Raw genomic sequence first — 22,753 nt, 5'->3', positions numbered from 1 at the left:
CACAGGGATTACCGAACAGGAGTGCAGGCTTGGTTCCAGCCAAACATTTGAAAAGACTGAGCAGATGGGTTCTGGGCATTTAAAACTGAATTCAGTGATCACTGGGAATCACACAGGATTATTAAGAAAAAATTATGAGACCTCATCTCATTTTACTAGGGTTACACATTTAGTAAATTCAAGAGGAATTGTAGACGTAGCAAATTTTTATTTTGGCAAAAATATTTGATGCTCTCCTAAGGGGAAGCACAGTCGAGTGGATACAAAGCTTGTCTTCATAGCAAAAGAAAGTGGGTTAGTAATTCTGTCAGCTGGGAAGGAAGTCACTAGCTTTATTCTAGTCGTTGTCCAATTCAATCTCTTGTTTGTTTGATTGTTTTTTAAATTCATGAGTCAGATGCAAGCCTAGGGATGCTTATCAAGTTTGCAGGTAACAGTTGGAGAGCATAACTAACACCACAGAAGACAGAATCAAAATTCAGAACTATCCAACAGCTTTGAATGCTAATTTGAAACCTGCAAGGTGAAATGTTAGAGGGATAAATCTAGAATCCAGTGTTCAGGTTAAAACAAAAATAAAGCAGTACAAAAGGAGAAGACCTGACTTGCTACTGGTTTGTGTGAAAAAAATTTAGGTATTTGGTTGACCACAGGCTTAATAATATGAGTGATAAATAGCTGATAAAAAAGCCAAGCACTGTTGCTGGTGCAGAATAATACTATTCTCCGATTTTGAGCACTTACTGTGTTAAGCACTTGACGTGCATTAACTAATTTAATCCTCGTAACTATCTATCTTATGAGGCAGATTTTGCAAGTGAAGAAATGATGCCTCAGAGAGGACACATAATCCATCCAGAGTCTTGGAATTAGTGATTTATAAAACAAGGTTTTAAACTCAGGTCCGTCTAACTCTGTGGTCCCAATTAAAGTTCGGATCAGAGATGGTGATACACTGACACGCTGTCCTCTATGCTGGTAAGAACACTAGAGTGATGTTCTTGGTTCTGGAGACCCCTTCCTGGAAGGACATGTTGGCAAAGCACCTGTCCAGATGAGGGCAGCCTGCCTGTGGAGGGTACCAAGTCCTGATCTGTTACTAAAGAGACTTGGAAACACCAGTTTGTTGCTGAAGAAACACAGGCAGGGACCCCAGGGTCATCATCAAGCATATCGCCATTATGGCAAAGGAAAGGAGAGGCTGTTATTGTGCTCCATGAGGGTGATGGAAACATTGAGGGAAAGATCAAAGTAGGCAGACACTGATTCATATAAGAACATCCCCTCCCCTGCAAACTGGAGCCCTCCACCAACGCAGAGACAGGCTGCTTTGTGGGAAGGTGAGCTCTCTGTCCTTGGAAGCATTCAAGCAGAGGCTAGATAGCTATCAATAAAGGATGTTGTAGAGGAGATTCCTGCTTCAGGTGGGAGATTGAACTTGATTAGACCCAGAAGCGCATCTAGCTCCAAGACTCCACACCCAGCTTTCTTGACTCTGGGTGGTAGGTGTGTTTCAGAACTGTAGAGGACACAGTATCCAGCCCACTGGAAATCTCCTTGGCCACCTTGGTGTACCCCCTGGTGGAGGGAGACAGACCATGGAAATGTTGGCTGCCTCTTCTGGAGGTAACAGAGCATTAGTAACTGAGCATGAGTAAGTGAGGGCCTGTGGGGCGAGGAGGAAAGGCCCCAAGGTGCAAAAGGTGGCTGAGTGTTCAGTGGGTGCTTATTAAATGTCAAATAAATTTAATGAGCTAGATTCACCCGTGTGTCTGCGGCTGGCCGTAAGCCAAAGCCTTTAGAAACCGTGTTAACTGTTTTAGTCCTGAGCTGGTTGGCTGTCGCCCTCAGGTTCCTGGCAGGTCTTCAACGGCCCAGAGCCAGTGGGCCTTGCCTGGAAGGACCTGCCTGTCCTTATTGATACCCAAGAAGCAGGGAGATATTAAACTCTTTTTCCTGAATTACCTTCCTCAATAGAAAGTAGCCTGTGGTCCATTTTCCTTCTCCTGGAGACACATATTAGGCAATAAGTGTGGTTTTAAGAACAACTCCTGAAAAGATGGTGAAACTCCTAGGCAGAAGGTGGAAGGAAGATCCTCCTCAAATCCACTGCTTTTCCATTCAGCTTTGTTGCCCACCATGGGGCTCCCCTCTTAGATTCTTCTCCAAGCCCTAGCTAGGCACCCATTACTTCCACTCTTTCATGGAAAAAGACAACTCCCCATTGTCTTGATCTTGGTCCTGAAAAGCAGTTGGAACAAACTGTTTCTAGTGCCCATCAACCTTTCCTGGTAGGTTTACTCCAAGAAACTGCCCAGTCTTCAGCCTTTCACATCAGCAGCTTCAACCACCACCTGTGTGCCTCCCACGTCCACAACTCCAGATCCAGTCATCCAGCTCTGTTTCCATTCTGAGTTTTCTGACTGATTTCTAGGCACTTGCACATTTCATCTTTGCATTCAAAGTCTAAAACTACATGTGCAAACTCTCCGGATGATAGGGTTTCTTTCCCCAAGTCCATTACCTGATGAATAGCACCACTTGATTCTAGAAGTCTTGGCATTGATTTGGATTCTTCTTGACCCTTCTTAATTCTTCATCTTTAATTGCTCACCAAGTGCTATCAGTTCTTCCTTTGAACTTTATCTCACCCCTTCTGCTGTTCTCATTGCAGCACCCCAGTTGAAAACTCTGTTATCTTACACCTTAATTACTGCAACCACCTCAAAGCTGTTTTCTCAGCGCCCAGCCCCTGCCCTACAACAATGCTGCAGCCTGCCAGCAGAATGAACTCCCAGATGCCTTGCTCTCAGTACGTCCCTTACCTGCTGATGGAACAGTTGTCAGCTCTGTGTATCCGATGGCATCAATCCTAATGCTTTTGTTTGGTAGTCAAAGCCCTCCCAGGCTAGTGGGTCAGCACTCTTCCACCTCAGACCCCCCCTTCTCTCCGCATTCAAGCTGCTCTTACTCTCCTCACTCATGCACTGGCGGACCTCTCTCTGAGCTGTGCGTCATGACACTCTGAGCTTCTTCCACTCCAGTGCAGGACCATGTGACTTGTCCTTCTAGGATTCTGACGGAGACTGGCATCCATAGCTGTCAGCCTTCTCTGGTTTCTGCAGCACTTACAGCTTGTTTCCAGGGTAGGCTTCTGATTCCAGACTCTCCAGGACTGTTCCCCAGTTATTTCATATCTCAGTCACCTGAAGACCTTCATGAGCTTTGTTCTTCCTGTAGCTCGCACAGTCCCAGCACAGAGTGCTGGCTGAGTGTCTAGCGAACATTGAGAAAAATGAGGGGTGATTGATGTACTGAGGCAGAAGATTGGATGAAGTCCCTTCCAGGGACTGGATTATATATGCAGATCCTAAACACCTTCCATCTTGTGCTTAGATATCTGGACCAAATATAGGTGAGTCACGAAGATGACAGAGTCCACCTTGGATCCAGAATGAGAAGCAGGGAAGCACACTTCCCCTTTTCCCATGCTCTGTCAGACCTGCTGGGACACAGATGTCAGTGACTGAAGACAACCTCATGCACTACCTCTCTGAACCCTGCTGTGGGGTGCTAGGAATCCTCCACCAGCGGGAAGGCGTCGGCTCTTCCTGGCACCCCTGAAGCCTACCAGGCAGTCATGCTTTCCATGGACCCACAAGATGCCCTTTGTTCTGATCTTGTACTTTCTGAATGCACAGGAGCCTTCAGGAGCTCCTTCAGTCTTCTCCTTCAGCTTTTAATCCCCAAATGTCACCTACTGTTTAGAACTGGCCCTTTCTCAGCCTGCTTCTCCTCTGTCCTGACACCCTGCCACTTGTAAACGGATCTAGCTGACTTTTTAGATACACCCCACACATCTGCTAGAAACGCCAGAATTTGTCCCAGCCTCTTCCGTTTTGAGAGCACCCTGATCCCTGATCTACTGAAGTGGGGTCTCTGGCAATGTCTAGGAGTTTCTTCTGCTTCAAGGACTGCTCCATGCCATGCAAGAAAGCTTTGGACAGTGGCTAAGTCATTTCTCCCCAAAGTTACCATATTTCAAACCTTGGGGCCGGCCCCATGGCTAAGCTGTTAAGTGCGCACGCTCCGCTACTGGCGGCCCGGGTTTGGATCCCAGGCACGAACCGACGCACCGCTTCTCCAGCCATGCTGAGGCCGCGTCCCACATACAGCAACTAGAAAGATGTGTAACTATCACATACAACTATCTACTGGGGCTTTGGGGGGGAAAAAAAAAAGGAGGAGGATTGGCAATAGATGTTAGCTCAGAGTCGGTCTTCCTCAGCAAAAAGAGGAGGATTAGCATGGATGCTAGCTCAGGGCTGATCTCCCTCACAAAAATAAATAAATAAATAAATAAATAAATAAATAAATAAATAAATAAAACCTTGGTTCATGTTTAAGATTTGGCAAATCTCCTAGGACTATGGTCCTTTAAAGCTTTAAGCAGTCCAGGCTGTGACCCCAGCCATAGCATAAACCGGTTTAGGTCAAAGAACAAACATATCTGCAAATTAGATCTTTATAATAGAAATTTGTAAACCAGAAGATGATAAAATTGAAGATTTTTTTCCTGTCTTGAGGTACTAGCAGTTAGAAGTTTAGATCTATATATACATCACTTAAAGGTAGGCAACCTATGTTAAAAATAATCAGAAACTATAAAATATTATAAATATATAATATTAACAATAATAATAATGTGAAGCATTGTACAGAGTGTTATAAAATGCCTTACATTATAGAGCTATGTTACATCTGATATTATTATTACTGCCACTGATAATATTTCCCCAACACTCATAATCTGAGAACATTTCCTGAGCCCTGTCTCCAAATGTTTGGCTGTGCCCGACTCGACAGCTGACTTGAATTCCTTGTTCACTGTCTGGTGATTCATTGCACTAAATACCATTTTCCTGATAATTAAAAACTGCTCACTGGCAAGTGGGAGCAGGAACAGGCTGATGCAGGATTTATGCAGAAACAAAATGAGCCAAAAGACAAATGACCTGTTCTGCCTAGCTAAAGGCATTTTTCTTCTCTTCATCTTCTGGGACTCGAGAAAGGCTGGCTGTAATGTGGGAGAGAGGTCCGGAGAGACGTGTCATTCCGAGATGAGGTGGATGCAGGGGGAGCCATTATGTGCACGTGCTCAGCCAAATCATCCTTCTGATTCAGGACACTCGATCCCTGCCCCCAACAGAAGAGGTAGGCCAGGACCGTGTCCTAGGTCAGCTCTATCAGACCCTTATCAGAGGAAAAGCACCAAGTTTAAGCCATTTGTTAAACTTTTGATTGCAGTTTCCCTTCCTCAATGTAACAATGGTATCCTCAATTTCAGGGAAGCAGGCACTGACTCCTACTGTTGCAGAGATGCAGGGCGTTCTAAATCGACATCGCATCACCTCTCCTAGGCTCCATGCAGCCCCCTTGGCTTCTTGTGAAAGGCTTCAGTGACAACCAAAGCCCCTGGCCCCAGAATAGCAGCCATGACATTGCACACATGCACACCCACACACGCGCACACATTCCTTAATTCTACAAGCCAGCAAGGTAGCAAACCTCTTTTTGTGAGTAAACTGCACCTATCATTAAAGTAGGAACTTTTTCCCATTTAGGTGCACTTAGTTGCACATTATGACCTAAAAGAATCCTGGCACCATCAAGAGATGAGCCATTCCCTTCTGGGAATAGCTCCTTCCCCGAACTGACTGGGGCCAATATCTGTAAAGCTCATTAACTCAGAATCCTTTCTCATTCATCCTTTTATATGTCTTCACTTGCAAACCATTCATTATGGCACATTCTAGATTGTTTAATTAGTTTCCATGGAAGAGTTCCTGTAGGACAGCTTAGCATACATCGTTTAAAAGCCCTTGATCTAAAATAACAAGGTAGTTATTTTTAAAGTAACTAAAACAACCCTAAGCAGCTTCCACCCCCCACTGCTCATCCCACCTTGCATCCTCTTCCTCCCTCTCCAAACACCTCCTAGAACAGGTTACTGGAAATAATCGCGAGTGTATCAGTTCATGAGCCCTCCCTGCACATCAGGCACTGTGCTAGGCATGTCACTGGCAATGTGTTCTTTACTATCACAACCACCCCGGGAGGGAGGGCTTACCTCCTCCACTGGCGGAGGAGAAAATTGGTATAAGAGATGTATGTGGACTTGCTGCATTATGCTGGGCTAGGGAGGGGCTCTGCGGTTCTGACCTCACCTCTGGGCCGCAGCATCTGGGCTCTCAACCTCCTCTGGTCTCAGCACAGAATTTGGGAAAAGTCGCAGGTCGTTGACCCGGACCTGCTGTCCCTTTTATATTTCTCATGGGTCTGCTGTCGCCTCATCTCCTGCCCTCACCGCCCCAGTGCACACTGGCTGACTTCCACCTGCAGCATCTGTGTTTCTTCACCTAAATGCTCTCTCTGGCTGTGGAGCCTCCCCATCCACCTGCACAGCAGGCCAAGCAGCCCCCAACCAATGGCTGACGGGACTCGTGTGGTGGGACCGCAGCCCCCTGCACCCTAGGCTGGGCCAACTCTGAAGCATGTAGTTGCCTACACCGGCTCCCAGAGCTTCCACGGGAGCTTTAGCCTGCTTCCGTTACCCATAGTGGTGCGGGGCTTGAGGGCACACCTTTTATGGGCTGCCTTCCTCCCCCACTCACCTGTTCACCTACAGGTACTTCTTGGGAACACCTCCCAGATAAGCCACTGGCTTTCAAAGCCTTGTCTCAAGGGTTGCTTCTCGGGGAAGCCAAGGTAAGACTGCCTGGAGATGCTGATCTGGCTTCATTAGTACCTTCAATCTGGTTTCAGTCCTTCTTGCTCTTCACTTGTTCTCCACACCAAATGAGGAAGAGATGAACTCTCATCTCTATTTTCCCCTTTGTCCACTGTTATTAAAGTAGAAACTCCCTCCCCACTTTCTCTCTCTCTCTCTCCCCCCGTCCCTCCTTCCATCCCCCAGGGATTAGAACATTCTATAGAAAGGTGATGATCTCTCTATTTGCTTCGTCCAAATTTCAGTCGGCAGATTCCAAAGTCAATGTCGTCATCCTCAAGTTTGCAAGGAGCCTTCCAGGATGGCACTGACCATCCTAAAGCCAGCCGTCTAGCATGCTAGGAGTGATTTCATTTAATGACTGGGAATAACTCATCTTTCAGAAAAAAGCAGTTCTTCTGGGCAGGGCATCTGGCTCTCTGACTTTAAAAGAATATCCCCCTTTAATCTTTGCTGTGTCTTCCTTCTACTTCTGGATCGTACTCTGACACTTCAATCCTTGCCTGAATGGATGACCAAGGCAACATTAATTTGGGGGATCTGTAGAGCTACCAAAAGCTCTACAGATTTTTGGATGAAAAATGTCAAAACTAGACCATGCGTGAAGGGCTGGGAGTCACCGGAGAATAAGCCACAGTGGAGGGGGGTGGTGCAGCACTGAGAAGGCAGAGCTCAGGGAACCTGAGGTCCAGCATCAGCCTTGGGCTCCAACTGTGGGCACTCAGCACCCACACTTTTCTATACCTGCCTGCCCTGCTGACCTGACTCTTCTATTAACAGACAGCAGCAGCGGGCAGGGAAACTCCTCCTCTTCACAAGGATGCAATGCTAGACCGTGTTGTTTAGCTTTTGAAGCCCTCACCTGCCCAGCACACCACCACCATGAAAACAATGTCTATACTCTGCCTAATGACACGTCAAACATGTTGAAAAATTACATTGTGAACAAATCCATTTGTTTCTTGAGATCCATTTCCTTTTTTGTCCCCTCTCCTCCACTTTTTGAATGTATTTTTTCTGCAATGACAATTCTCTATTTTGTCCCCTCGCACACCTATTTATCTTGTGACTGTAAACATCAGTGACAAAGTCTATGTTCCTGTATGTATTTTTCATTCACCGTTTTATTCGTTTTTCATACTTCAGTGTGTCTGAAGGCATGGGGGTTCAATTACCATTTTTCTTTCATTCTGCCGCATTTTTTTCTACGTAGACTTTGCTCTTTTCTCTATTGGTGTTTTCTAAGCTTTTCTCCTCACATTTTCTCTTCTGGTATACCGTCTTTGCACTTCCATCTTGAGGTTTTGCTAATAGCAATTTCTTTTTTGTTTTAATCCATCCTCATTCCTCTTCCAGCCCTGGACACAGCCGCCAGTTATAACCTTAACGGTGGCCTCCACTCAGGAAAGTTGTCAAGTTGATAAATATTGATATCTGCCCTACCATTTTACCACGACTTTTCTGCTAATGCATTTGGTTGGCATCAATCAGCTTCTTTGCCTTCTGTGAGCGCCCGGTGTGGGAACTGGTCCCGATCTGTCACTTATAAATAATCTGCTCCACATTTCATCAAGAGCTCAAAAAGAGAAGAAAATATGGAGGAGAAGTAGAGGACAGAGAACCAGGCTAGCATGGCCCAGAGGGAAGGGAGATGGGGAGGCCCAGCAAGGCAAAGAGAGGCAGCCTGGTATAGGAGAGACCCTCCTGGCCATACCCTGACTGCTGGGGACAGCAGTCAGTGCTTAATGACCATTGTGTCCTCTTTGGGATGTTAACCCTGCTTATCTCCTCCAATAAGGCTCCCCAGGGATGAAGATCTACATTGACCCCTTCACTTACGAGGACCCCAACGAAGCTGTCCGGGAGTTTGCCAAGGAGATTGATGTATCTTTTGTGAAAATCGAAGAGGTCATCGGAGCAGGTATGGCTCTCCCCTCCCCTCGTTTCTGTTCTCTTGGTGTCCAAACATCTTCTTCCCACCACTCTAGGTGTTCTCTACCAGCTTTTACCCCAGAAGATGATTCTGAACCATCTACAATGTGTGTCTATGGATCTTCTGGGGACTTTGATCATGGTGGCCAAGCTTGTTTGGTGTTGCAGAGAAGTCAGGTGTAGTTTTAAAAGATTCAGAAATAGCTCTAGAAATGGACCACCAAATGCATATAAAGAGACAGACATAAGATATTCAGTTGAGAAGACTTTGGAAGAAATATAAATTTTTAGAAGCTGACCTAGTATCTCAATCACTGAATGATATCTCCATGGCTTTGGGCCAAGATTTCTTCTCATACTTTCAGTTCTCCTTTTCCCAAATACGTGCATTTGGAGATAGACCCTGAGGAATTGAAGAGGAACCACTGCTTCCAGAGGAAAACCCATCCATAGCCATATTTTCCACAAAAGATCTATGATATGGATGATAACACAAGACAAATTTCACTCCCAAGAAACATGTGTGGTCTCATCCATCTTACTGCGTTGGAATAGAAACCCAGGCCAGCAGAGAGCTAACTGCCTCTCTGACATGCTTTCAGGAAATCCTACCTAAGGACCAATCTAGAATTTTCATCTTTCTTTAATGGATGGGTAGTTGAGTCAAACTGGCAATAGACTCAGCCTTATTAATGTAAGTGAGTAAAATATCCCAAAATATCATTACTTTATAACTCATCTCTTTACTGTCTTCTCTGTTGCCTCTTTTGAATCTTCTTAAAAGATGTATTTGTTGTGTCCTCTTTTCTGCTTTTATTTTCTTCTACAAAATTTTTTGTCTTTTCTTCTTCTTCAATGCTTTTTAGCCATTGTTCAAGCTCTCTTCACTCCTATGCTGTAGTCTTCTTTTTAACTTCTATGTCTAGAAGTGCTTTATTTATATCAATATTTGGAGAGCCATTGGGTTGCCTCTTCCAATAATATTTTAACTCAATAAAATATGTTTAGTCAAAGTCTTACAGACAGCCACTTCATATATTATCTTTAAAGGGGAAGTCATCGTTCTTCCATTCACTGCCTCTCTTAATGCACTGAGGGGTCAAAAAGCCATTTGTGAAATTGGAAATCACATTTGAAAGCTTGCTCCATTAGGCCACCATTTTCACGCTCTGTTTTTTCTCTTAAAGAGCTCTAACCTCATGGTATCACTGTGGTGGGTGCTGGGACTCTCTCTGTCGGGACACACTGCACTCTCTTCCCGCGAACCCCTCAGGAGTTCCAGCCGGCTGACCAAAATCTGATCCACATGAGTCTATACATATTTCCCATTGACTTTCATTAAATATGTTACTGAACCACGACTTTCACTTCTGTGCAGATAATTTTTTCTTCCTCCTTAGATGCTGATATGGTTAAGGATCATGCCTTGGAAGGCTGGATACCAGATAAATTAGATTACTCTTAGGGGCTCTGATTTCTCCAGTAAACTTGAAAGAGTGTTGGGGAGGTGGGCTTTCAGTCCTGCACCCTGTTTCTCCACATTATTAATTGTTGTTGTGTCATGTGGTAACGGTGCTAGTGATTTTAATGTTGTTATTTACATCATGTACTTAGAGCAATGTGTTCTGGCCTGCATTTCATCCCAGAGAGCACACATCAGCCCGCTCCTGCCTTTGTCAGGGGAGAAGTAAAGAGCCTTCTCACTGTATAACCCTGCTGGGGAGTTATGATTTGGGGTGAGCTCACCAACTGCTGGATGCCTATAAAGGAACAATTGATGGCCCTGCTCCATCCTTCACCTTCATTGTTGTGTAGCCTTTGCTCATGCTGCTGTGTTTGTGCATTCTGCTCAGAGAAGGCTTAGTCCTCTCTGGGCTCACATGGTACCGGGAGGGATTGATACATTTAGCAGTGTATCAGACTCCCAGCAGCATGGGATAAAGACCTCTGCCTAGTTGCTGCTGACCACCTGCTCCTAAACACCCATCTCCTCGCGATTCAGAAATCCCAGAGCTAATCCCTGCAGGCACTGATTCACTAAGTGTAACCTGATGCAATTTTAACAGAAGACACTCGAGGCTGGAATCAATCTTTCTACCCTCTCCAGTTTTTTTTCTCCTCTGTCACCATTCTTGCTTCTCCCACACCCTGCCTCACTGAGATCACTGAGACTGACTTCATTTTGTGCTAAAAGAGCAAATGTGAAGGTTGAGTTTTAAAAAAAAAGAATTTTGTAAGGTAAGATCTATATAGTGTAATTGGCAATATTTGTCTTAGCCACGGGCAGATTTGGAGCAGGGGGCAAAAACTGGGTTGAAAAATGCTACCAAAACATGAAAAGAAGAAACAGAAGTCATTTATCCCTCTTTCATTTGTTGTTTCCTTCCTTCCTTCCCTCAACAAGCTCTCATTGGGTACTTCTTGCATGCTGGATGTGGACTTCCAGAGAGGAACAAACAGCTCTCCCCCTCACAGGTCTGACAGCCTTAGTGGGAGACAGGCCAGTAACTGTTCACAATTTTACAGCATCCACAATACCATGGCCCAACACAGAGCAGTGTCCAGACCCTTGTTCTCTTCACAAAGGAGATAACATTTGGCCTGCACTTTCGAGGATGAAAACTAGTAGAAAAAGTATGTTTTGGGGAAACTCATTGGAGAATGAGACAGTAGAGGAAAATTAAATGATTTAAGGAGGAAAATTAATATAACCTTCCAGCAGTGGTATGCGGGAGCCAGCTTGCGCTAGCTTGCAAGAACCAGCTGTTTGCATCTCTTTTCAGCCTCCTGTTCAGCGACGCCACATTGATAGCTTGACATCAACTATGGTAGGAGGATGTACACCATGGAAATAGGCAGATGCTACAAATAACGAGTATTTGTTCCTTTGTTTTCTGGAGAGCTGGTATTTGAACACTTACCAGCACACCCCAGCCTTCCAGAATGTGCAAGGCTATTTCAAAGAGGTTGCAGAGGAACATATGCCTGCTGGGTATAGAGCCAGAGGAGAGGGCTGTGTTTGTTGCAGGAGGGATTAAGTTAAGAGTTCAAGAATATCCTCATTCATTAAACATTGATTTTGTGCCTGTTACAGTGGTAGATGCTGGAAAATACACTCAATGCCTAACAGTCCCTGCCCAGCACGGGTTATTATCTAACACAGACACAATGCCACTCTGTGAGAGGGGGTAGGTGATTGAAAGCTAAGACAGGGGCCCAAGGAACGTGGAGCCTTGGAGATGGAGGAGAGGCCTGATGGCAGGGAAGACCCAGGGAAGAGGGACCTGGGGCCCCCTGAGGATGTGGAGGCTTTGGATGGGCTGACACTCTGTGGGGCACATCCTGAGAACAGGGAGGAAAGAGGTTGCTGGGGAGGGGTTTCCTGAGGGTATCAAGCATCAAGTCTGGAGAATCAAGCTGAGGCCTAGAGACCCAGAGACTGTGGTATGGATTATATCCTACAGAAAGTGATGAGCTCCTGTAGGTTTCTAAGCAGGGTGGGTGATAGGAATGAGGTTCTGTGGAGATGAATCTGATAGATGCTGTGTTTGGATTGGACTGGAAGGGGGTGATGGAAAATGATGGGTAAGACCTCGGAGGCATGGAGACCAGTTATGGAGCTTTGCTTGGAAACGCAGAGAAGGTTTGAGATGGCTAATACTGGGATCATGGGTGGTAAGGCAGGCTGCGCTGAAGTACCTAAACTGGTCTAAACCAGAATGTATCCAAATGTGGTTAATGGAGTGACTAGTGGGCTTGGTGATTGGAGTCGAGGGACACATGGCATGGAGGTTGTGGGCAGAAAAGAAGGGCATCGGGTTAAAACCTTGAAGAAAGAAGAAGGCTGCCTGGTCCCCAGGGTGTGGGCAGTGGTGGTTGTGCATGTGAGTAAAGGCCAATAGAGTAAAATCTAGAAACTGTGAGGTTGAAGAATTGCATCAACTGCCAACACTTCTTCTAAAGTTGTTGAGGACGTTGAACAAAGGAATAAAAAACAATAACTATGAGCCAGGTGTGATATCATCAAAGAAGACTGAGTTATAATTAACTCATCGATCATTACGCAATTATTTTTTAGTGCCTGTCTTTCATCACCAAGCTCAAAGTTCCATGCGAGCGAGGGAATAGAAATGTTTTTGTTAGTCCCATGCCTAGCCTGATGTGCAGCACTCAGGTGCTCAATTAAGTATTTGTTGCATATGGTTGAATGAAAGTGGATCCTTGGGGTAAAAACATAACATGGATAAAAATTTGGAGAACTGGGTAGAGTTTGAGAGAATGGAAAAGCTAGAGAGAGGTGGAGTAAGGTCATGAGTCATTTAGTGATCTGAAAGTGGCCCAGTCGAATGAAGGAAGGCTGACCCTTCGTCTCCTCCCTGTGGATAATGGGAATAACTGAAATCTCTTTAGAGAGGGCAGCTGGCCATCTGGTGTCTTTGGAGAATATCAGCTCTTTGTAACCATGAGTCTGACTAATAGGAGTCATCTCTCAGATCCACTCCAATGCATTGGCTAATTGTGATCAGTGTGGTCAGTAGACTCACCCAGAACAGGAACCAGGGCTGCCATGTATGATTGGGCCCTACAGTATGAATGGCACTGCTGGGTTATACAGTGTGTAACCTATATACTATATGCAGCAGCCCTGAGCGTGACTGTCAAGTGCATGAAAATGTAGGTAGAGGTGTCACCAGAAGCTGTCATCCAGGAGAAGACATGCCAATTGTATTTTATTTAATAAATACATCCTCCTCTGACTCCATCATCTGCCAATTCAGCATTTCCACAGATGGCTTATTGTGAGGGAGAAGGAGGCTTCCAGTGAGAGGGCTGGGTGAGGAGCTATGTGATGAGTATGGATGGGAATGGGGCCAGCATTTCTCTCTTTGAAGAAGAGGATGAGTTTCTTGGAGGTGATACGGTAGAAAGACCACCTGGCAGCTCATTCGGAGTGGGGGTGGGCAGCATAAGGGTAGCCTCACACTGAGTAGGAGTCACAGCAGGAAGGGTTTCTAGAAGAGGAAATCAAATAGATGTCTTCAGTAATTATAATTAAAATAGTGGGCATGTACTGAATACTCACCGTGTACCTACTTTACAAGCATTGTCTCAGTTAACCCTCATAATAGGCCTGTGAGTTAAAGTTTGTGTGTATGTGTGTGTGTGCTTAAACTGGTGAGGAATTCAACATTCAGAGGATAGCCTACTGAAGGTCGTGCTATTAGTTGAGTTAGTGGTAGACCAAGAATTGAAACCCAGACACAGCTGATCTGGGTCTGGTGAATGTCACCCCCACACTACCTGCCACTTCAGGAAAAGAGCAGCTGAGTGTACAGGGACATTGCTTCTGATGGCAAACTCTATCTAGCAGTTTGGAATGCCCAAGCTTCTTTGCTGGGAATGATGATACTGTCCTAGAATTCAGTATTCCCCTGTGGTGGTGCTGCAAAGATGCCCCACAATCCCTGGGGAGAGCATTTTCTTCCTAGAATACCCTGGTCCCATCCTCCAGTCCTCCACTTCTAGTATGATCAGTTATCCGCCTTAAGAAGGACAACAACTGAGAACCAAGATATTTAGCATTTTTAATTATATGTGCTTGCTTATATTATGAAAATAATAAGTGATTTATAGGTATGCAGTTGGTTAAGGACCACAAACAGCTACAAGAAAAGAGAAAACCAGTTTGCTCTCACCATCTAGGTATTAGGTATTATGGACACCATGGCTGTTAAGCAGGTTCCATCTCATTTGCCAGCTCCAGTAGCCTGGTAATGGGTACCTGGGGAACTCTGCTGAGAAGAAGGAACAGGGTTGTTATCAATTAGTAATGTCTGTCTTGGGTGCAGGGTCAGGAGGTGGTGGAATGCCTGCCACAGTTTGACTATCCCTGGTTTAGCTGTAACTCATTTACCTTGCACAGGCTAGTGTGATAAAACTTGCTGGAAACCATACTTTAAAATCTAGTTGAAATTTATTCTTTAAAAGTTTCTTTTCTGGTGGAAGCTTGAATTAGTAACTAGAAGCTCTGCATTCCCTTTTTTTCCCCCAAGGCAGTTTGTGACTTCAAAATGCTGCTAAAAAAAAGAGTGTAATTGTGTGTAGATCTGCGCTGCACATAGCCAACAGCTACTGCTCGAAATACCTGCTGGCAGGTTGGATGTTTCATTTTCAAAAATTGAAAATTCTTTCCTTCTGATTTTATATATAATAGTTGAGGCATTTAATGCTGCTGAACCACTTTTCTCTCTTCCTCATTTTGTCAGGGAAGGTAGGAGAGAGGATCTGGCAAGGAGCTGAAACTTGTAGGGAATAATTTCAACAGCTGTCTGGGAGGACAGTCACAGGAACTGGCTAAATTACCCTCAGCTGACAGCCTTGAGGGCAGTGGTTCTCAAATTTGAGCCAGGCGTCTGAATCCCCTGGAAGCGTGTTAAAACCTAAACTACTGATCTTCCGGATCCAGTAGGTCCAGGTAGGGCTCAAGAATCTGCATTTCTAACAAATTCCCAGGTGATGCTGATGCTGTTGGGCAGGAACCACACTTGGAGAACCACCACTGAGAGCCACTGGCCAGCAAACTGCCCCGAAGCTGGAGCTGGGTCCTAGCCAAGGGGAAGTTTTTCTGTAGGAGAAACTCCAAGGCCAGCTGCAAGGATACTGCCAATCAAAGTCCAGCCAGACCCACATTAGGCTGGCTGCAATTACTGTCAGTACAGGATCTGCGTAAAATCAGCCGCAACCACTACCCAGTCGTTTCCTGTAAACATCTATTTTAAATATAATGTTAATGCTGCATTTGTTGAAACGGTTTTTTAGGTGTTATGAATTTTTATTCAAAAAACGAAAACCGTACAGCCATGATTTGGAGCTCATGTAAAAGGAAGCTCTTTAGTGTTCAGATCAGGGCAAATCAAAGCACCACAATTCTGGCCCTAATTACAGAAAAGTTGTCAAAAAAGCAAAAACAGTCTCTCGAGAATAGTGTACAAGCCTGAAGTCAAGGATCATAGGTGACAGTAGTTCTTAGATCATAAGTGACACAAGGCCTTGGTTTTCTGCTTGTTACTAATAACGGCCCATTGACTCCCACTCCCTATGAGGCTGTGGAGGTGCTAGAGCTCCAGAGCCCCCTGACTTCAGTACTCCGGGCTTACCTGGGGACACCCTCCATGCCCAGATGCAGCAGTGGGACTTCCCCAGTACCCCTGACCAAAAGCCCTGCTGTGGCTGGATCAGCCTCCTTCAGGTCCCACTAGGCTGCAGAAACCTCCTTCCCCCATTATCTCTTCCAGTGCCCACCCCCCACTTTCCCCCATGATTCCCCTTTCCCAGCTTGTCTTCTTTAAATCACCACCCACATGTTTGTAGTTTACAAAGTGGTTTCTCATAGATGCCACACCCTGTTAGGAAGGCCCTCCACCGATCATTTCTTTTGATTGTAAAGAGCTGAGAACGCTGAGGCTGGAGAAGTGCCCTGCCCTAAGTCAAGTGGTGGGGCTGGTGTAGACGTGAGCTTCTTCCTCCACTGCCACCAATTTCTCCCGACTGCACTGGGGCCACTAACTACAGGGTGGAACGCAGCCTCCGAGGAAGGACTATGGATTAAGTGACTTCCTTTGCAATTGGCGCTTTGAAAACCTCTGGGCTTGGAGAATATGAAGTCATTTCTTTGCGAGACAGGAAAGGGCTGTTTTCACAGAATCACTGTTCTTTAAGCTACCACTTTCCAGTGATTGCGGAGCGGATTTCTGAGAATAGTAATGCTGCTACCACCACGGTGACCGACTGCAAAGCCGTCTCTCCCCGCCCAAGGAAAGCACTTTTTTTAAGACTATTTTTTAGAGCAATTTTAGGTTCACAGCAAAATTGAGCAGAAGGTACAGCGATTTCCCATGTACCCCCATACTCCACACATACATAGCCTCTCCCATTATCAATCCCTCACCAGAGTGGTACATTTGTTACAATCGATGGGCCTACATTGACACATCATTATCACCCAAAGTCCACAGTTTGTGTTAGGGTTCACTCTTGGTGTTATACAGTCTAGGGGTTTGGGCAAATGTATAACGACATGTATCCACCACTACAGTTTCATATAGAGTGGTTTCGCCACCCTAAAGATCCTTTCAGGAGAGCACGCTTTTATTTTATAATTTTTAAAAATGATACTGTGAGACCCTACAGAGGATGTAATTTTACGCTAAAGCATTAGAAGCGTTGCACGTGAAGACCAGTCAGCACAAAGATTAAACAATGAGATAGCGTTTGTCGATTAGGAAGGTAATGTGATGCACAGAATTTTGTAATGTGATAGCTAGAATTTTTCAAAGCCGCACCTTTGTTGTTTCTTCCTTCCTTCTTCTCTTCTTTCTCTCTACTCACGTCTATAAAGCCAACACTGTGTCAGGCCCTGTACGGGAGAGGCAGCCCGTATGCAAGCATGGCTTTCAAAAGAATTCAAAGGGGTGGAGATAAATTCCAGGTACTCCAGGTCCATTGCCAGCTCCCTAATCCATTTGAAATATGCTTGGGTAGTTTAGGCCCGTGGTTCTCAGCTTTGGCTGCACATCAGAACCACCTGGGCAGCCATGCCTGGCTTCATGGGCCTGTGACCAGTGCTGTTGCCCTGAGCCCCATGATCAGAAGGGCCCACACTTAGTTTAATGTTCTGCTGTCATAGTCTTGAAATTCTTAATTTTTGAACAGGGAGTCTTACATTTTCATTTTGCACCAGACCCTTCAAATTATGAAGCTGATCCTGCGGGTAGCTTTTAAATATTTCCATGCCCAGGCTGCACCCAGAGCAACTAATCGGAATTCCTAGAGGTGGGACCCAGGCCTGTGTCCTTTGTAAAGCTTCCCAGCTGATTGCGGTTGGCAGCCAACTTTGGGAACCACTGGTATAGAAGAGAAGTCCTCAACTGGGGTGTTTATGTGTACGTTGTGGGGGACATCAGATTCACCTGGAGCACTTTCTAAACTCCACACACTCATGCGTAGAAACTGATGAATATTATGATTCCTAAATATTCTGATCCCACCTGACTCCCAGGCAAGGACTTTCGATGAATATGACATTTGCCTATGAGACAGTCCCACTGCGTTTGCTGGTCCCGGGCTGCTGAGTTGCTGTGACAGTAGCAGCATATGAACTGTTGGGACCTGCACAATTGGGGTGCAGTGGTCCCGATTGTGACTTCACATCCATACAGCTCGGCTCCCTGTGACACTGCTAACTGCACACACCTACTGAGAGGCGGTGTGGCAGGAAAAGGGATGGGCATGGACCACAACCCTGGCTCTGCCTTACAGCTGTGGGGTGTGGGTATGTTTTCTTTGTGCCTCAGTTTCCTTATTAATAAAATGGGCATAATAATACCCAGCCCACGAGGGTGCTGTGAGGATTAGTGACATGACATGCAAAGGGCCTAGCACAGGCCTGGCACACAGTAGGTGGTCAGTAAATATTGGCGTCCTGTCTCCTCCATGAAGAAATATTAGCATACATTTCCCCTCAACTCTCAACTGTCACTTTTTACTAAGAGAAATAGAACTCATTATTATGACAACAAGGAAGAAATACTAACCAATATTCTCCCATTACTATACTTATCAAATATGCAATTTATATTCGTTGAGCTCATGGTTATTGAATACATACTAGGTCAGGGTGTCAGAGGGATGGATTCCATCTATATACACATACACACATATGTGTGTGTATGTGTATACATACATATATACATACATACATATATACATACATACATATATACATATACATGCACACATATACACGTACACACATGTATAAATGGATCTATACACATGTATGTTTACACATGTATCCAGGATACATGTGTAAACATACATACATATACATACACACACACATATGATGGGTCCCTGTCGTTCAGTACTTTTCTTTAAATTTTACTCATTTGAACTACAAAAGTAATGCTTATTGTAACAATTTAAACAACATAAAAGTAACTAAATTAACTTTGCTAATCTGTACTTCCCCAGTCTTATTCCCACCCTTCTAGTGTAACCATTTTTAAAAATAATTTGAAGTTAAAAATAAATTTGATATGGATTTTTCCATCATTTTTCTTTTGCACACACACCCCCACATGGGCACATACTACATATCACGTTCTGTAACTTGCTTTTCTCGTCTTCTTCATTTAACGATATAAGTGGGCATCTTTTGAAGTCAGTCTGCATCACTCGTCTGTTAGTCTTCCATAGCTCACAGCGTTCTGCAGGATGGCTGTGCTGTTTCCAGCCATTCCCTGGTTATGGTCACGTGGTGTTTGGCTGTGGAAGAAGATGCCGCAGTAAACAGTTTTTTATAAAAATTTAAATACTGCTACTTCTACTTCTTTTGAATAAAGCAGGGATAGAGTCTCCAGCAATTTATAACCCAAGAGTAGGCAAAGCAAAAGTCAAACAAATAATAATAAATATGCCACCCCAACTTCTACTGGCATGCCTACCACGTGCCAGGCACTGCAGTGGGGTGCACAAGTTACAAACGTGAGTGAGACTCGGTCTGACCTCAAGCAGTTCATCAAAGCAGCATGTGATTAAATGTCAAAACCCATGTTACACATGATATATGTCTTAGGATTGTAAAGTCCGTGTTGAAATCTTCCCAATGGTGCTTAAGCCAACCTTTGCTCCAGCCCTAGATTCTAACAAGTTCCATTGACGCTGGAGCAGTTTTGCATGAAAAGGCCTTTCGTGGAGCTCCCTTCCAATCTTTTTTGCAGCAGAAAACACAAGAGGCTCCCAACTAAATCACAGAGGAGATGTTAACTTGCTTTTCTAATACGGCCAGTCATTTATCTGATTGTTCAATTTGCTCCATCATTTTCTCCCAGAAGCTGAAAGTGTAAAAGAAAGTTTTCCCAGCAGAAAGCCATGTTTTTCCTGAAGGCCTGAGCCTCTGTCACACATTTCGGTGATGCGCTTACAAGTAGATACTAAACTGCTTCATGGGAAAGAACTGGAAGTTACAAAACCAAGTTAGATCATAACTTGAAAGTACGTTTAACAAGATTCAACAGATTTTTTTAAGCAGCTATGAAATAGTGTCACCAGAGTTGTTTTTACTCTTGGTGATTTTGCTGCAGAAATGTTTAAATGCTGTGGCACCCGTGGAGGTGTGCATGCAGCTCATGTTTGCTTGGGAAAACCACTTGCTGTTCAACTGCCAGAAGTGTAGGCAGCTGCCACCCTCCAGCTGCAGCGCCTTCAGACTCTGCCTCAGCTTTCCAGCAGAGGCTTAGCTCTTCCCAGCAGCCCCAGCCGGTGACTGAGCACGCAGGATGCTAGGGCCCAGGCCTTTCCGGAATGGATGCTCTTTACTCTGGAACTCCCCATTGGGCTGATGAGACTGTCATGTCTGCATCAGCCAGGTCTTCATTGCCGTCTGGGGCTCTCCATGTCTGTCCCCGCTTCCTCCTTTCTTTTCATAATGTCCATCGTGATCTGAGACTCTGGCCAATCCTGCTTCCTCCCCCTTTTATCCTGCACAGTGTCTGCTAACGTCCCTAACTTCTCACTGTCTGCTTTCTGGGGGACCTAATAGACACAAAGGCTTTCAGGGCAATGTAGGAACATAAACGCTATATATCTCATTCAGAGGACTTAAGTACCTGAACACGTCCCCTAGCCCTTGGACATTCTTGCACCAGGCTCTGCTAAAAATGAATTATGATTCTGCCAGTTTCTGTGAAACTGACCGTTTCATTTCAATTATTCAGCTGGGACACAAGTGAAAAACCAAACATGGGGAAAAACAAACTCATGTATATTGTGAAATTCCACTTCAGTTACCCGAACTCTTTCTAAGAACCAAGGTAAGGAACGTATTTTAGTATTCCTAGTGTGTTTGCCATGAAATGATTAGAGCTGAGACATCATAGTTACAATGAGAGAACACTGTTTCCATCTCTGCCACTTTAATCACAATTCCATTTTGAGCACTGCTGTTCTCGATCAGCTGCCCCCCCTTATGGTTCCACAGACTGAGAGGGAGGAGGGTAATAATTGCATTCTTGTTGCAGGAGAGTTTGGAGAGGTGTACAAGGGGCGTTTGAAACTTCCAGGCAAGAGGGAAATCTACGTCGCCATCAAGACACTGAAGGCTGGGTACTCGGAGAAGCAGCGTCGGGACTTCTTGAGTGAGGCGAGCATCATGGGCCAGTTCGACCATCCCAACATCATTCGCCTGGAGGGCGTGGTCACCAAGAGTAGGCCGGTCATGATCATCACAGAGTTCATGGAGAATGGCGCTCTGGATTCTTTCCTCAGGGTAAGAGCAGCTCAGGGGCATGGATGGTATGAGCACTGGTGGATGCTGGGGAACAATGGCTGGGGAGAAGTGTCCGTGTCAGGATAACCCACCATCCAGGAATCGCCCGATGAAATGTGGGCAGTGCTGGAGATGTTAGCTAGGTTAACAGATTTGTTGCTAAAAGGAAAGAACAAAGCAGAGCTTGAGGACCCCTCAGTAGGAGGATGGCATGGAGTAGGGCCTTGACAAGTGCTTGTTGGATGAATAAGAATGTATAGAGGAAGGCGGAGAATGGCCATCGGCATCTGTGTGAATCACAGAGATCACATAGACTCCAGTGGCCATCTCTGCCTTTCCCCCAGTGCAGCTGCTCTCCCAGCCAGCTCTCTTCATTTGCAGCTCAGAGATAAAACAGATTGCCCTTTCTTTGGGCCTGGGCCACCTGCCCTCTGAGGAGGCACTTGTGGGCAGGAAAGGGGAAGACTGTGTTGCAAGTGTCCACAAGTCTTTTCTGGGCTTGATGAAGAATTGTGACTCCCAACCAACCTGCAGCAGAGATGGGGATACCTCAAGGCCTGTGGCTGGGAGAACTGTAAAAGATCATTGTCAGAACATGTCCACTGGAGCCACAATGGAACCGCTGTCATTTCTAGGGGCACCACAGAGCTACCCAGGGAAGGGGTGAATGAGAAGGGCCACGATGCTGATGTCTGGGGGGTGGAAGCTGACTGAGCATAGACTGGGGAGCAACGCCTGCCTGGGACCAAAGGCTCAGCTGGGGGCTGCTGGGGATCCTGAGAGCAGAGGGTTCAGGGGGCAGCATCAAAGAGTGGGGCAGGGCCTTCTGAGTAAGGACTTCGGGGTAATACCAAGGAGCAGGCTACACACGTCACCAAAGCTACCAAACAGTAGCTGTGGCTGCAGATCAAAGGACCATGTGTATAGCCAGTCATTGAAACATCATGGAGTGACTGCTCTGGTCACGCCCTGTGCTGGGGGCTGGGCCTACCGAGATGAAAGAGACATTGCTCTAATGCTGTGTAACAAATCACCCCAAGACTTTAGGGGCTTAGCACAACAACGATTTGTCTTCCTCATGAGTCTACAATTTGGGCAGGGCTCATTGGGGACATCTCTGCTCCACGTGTTGTCAGCTGGGGCAGCTCAAGGGCTGAGGCCTAGAATCATCTAAAGGCGTGTTTACTCATCTGTATCATGATTGATGCTGGGTGCCAGCTGGCATCTCTCCACGTGGCCTGCTGGGGCTTCCTCACAGCAAGCTGGGTCCCAAGAACAAGCACCCCAAGAAGAGAAGTTGGAAGCTGTATCAGTTTTGTAACCTAGCCTGAAAAGTCACACAGCATTGTTCAACCAGAGTGACCGGCCCACCCAGATTCAAGCAGAGGACACAGGCCCCACATTTTGATGGGGGACAGCAATCTGATGTCTTCTTACACATAAGGGATGGGAAATCCTCTTATGTACATCTTAGAGAATGCAACATGCCACAGAGGTCCCTGCCCCCAAGGACCTTAGTACCCAAAGCTTCCAGCAATCATCTGCCAAGATTATGCTTTTTTGTTTCCCTGCATGGAGTACAGAGGTATCACATAACGAAGAACTCTTCCTGGGGAAGCCAGGGAAGGCTTCAAAGAGGAGAGAGAATTTATCTGATGTTGGAGAATGAGGAATTTGCCAGACAGGCGGGGGAGCGGGCAGGT

The 22,753-nt window shown here is 45.6% G+C and overlaps 1 protein-coding gene across 1 annotated transcript in view; it reads left to right on the top strand.

The window, feature by feature from the left end:
* EPHB1 (EPH receptor B1) overlaps positions 1 to 22,753 on the top strand; it is a 137,303-nt gene that overhangs the window by 60,718 nt on the left and 53,832 nt on the right. Inside the window, exons 7-8 of the mRNA XM_058550348.1 lie at positions 8,589 to 8,711; positions 20,803 to 21,050. Coding sequence (XP_058406331.1) covers positions 8,589 to 8,711; positions 20,803 to 21,050 — 371 coding nt within the window. The remainder of the gene's footprint in view (positions 1 to 8,588; positions 8,712 to 20,802; positions 21,051 to 22,753) is intronic.

Source organism: Diceros bicornis, chromosome 2 (assembly GCF_020826845.1).
Source record: "Diceros bicornis minor isolate mBicDic1 chromosome 2, mDicBic1.mat.cur, whole genome shotgun sequence".
Taxonomy (NCBI): domain Eukaryota; kingdom Metazoa; phylum Chordata; class Mammalia; order Perissodactyla; family Rhinocerotidae; genus Diceros; species Diceros bicornis.
Note: the sequence above shows the minus strand (reverse complement) of the source record. Positions and strands in the feature narration are given on the sequence as shown.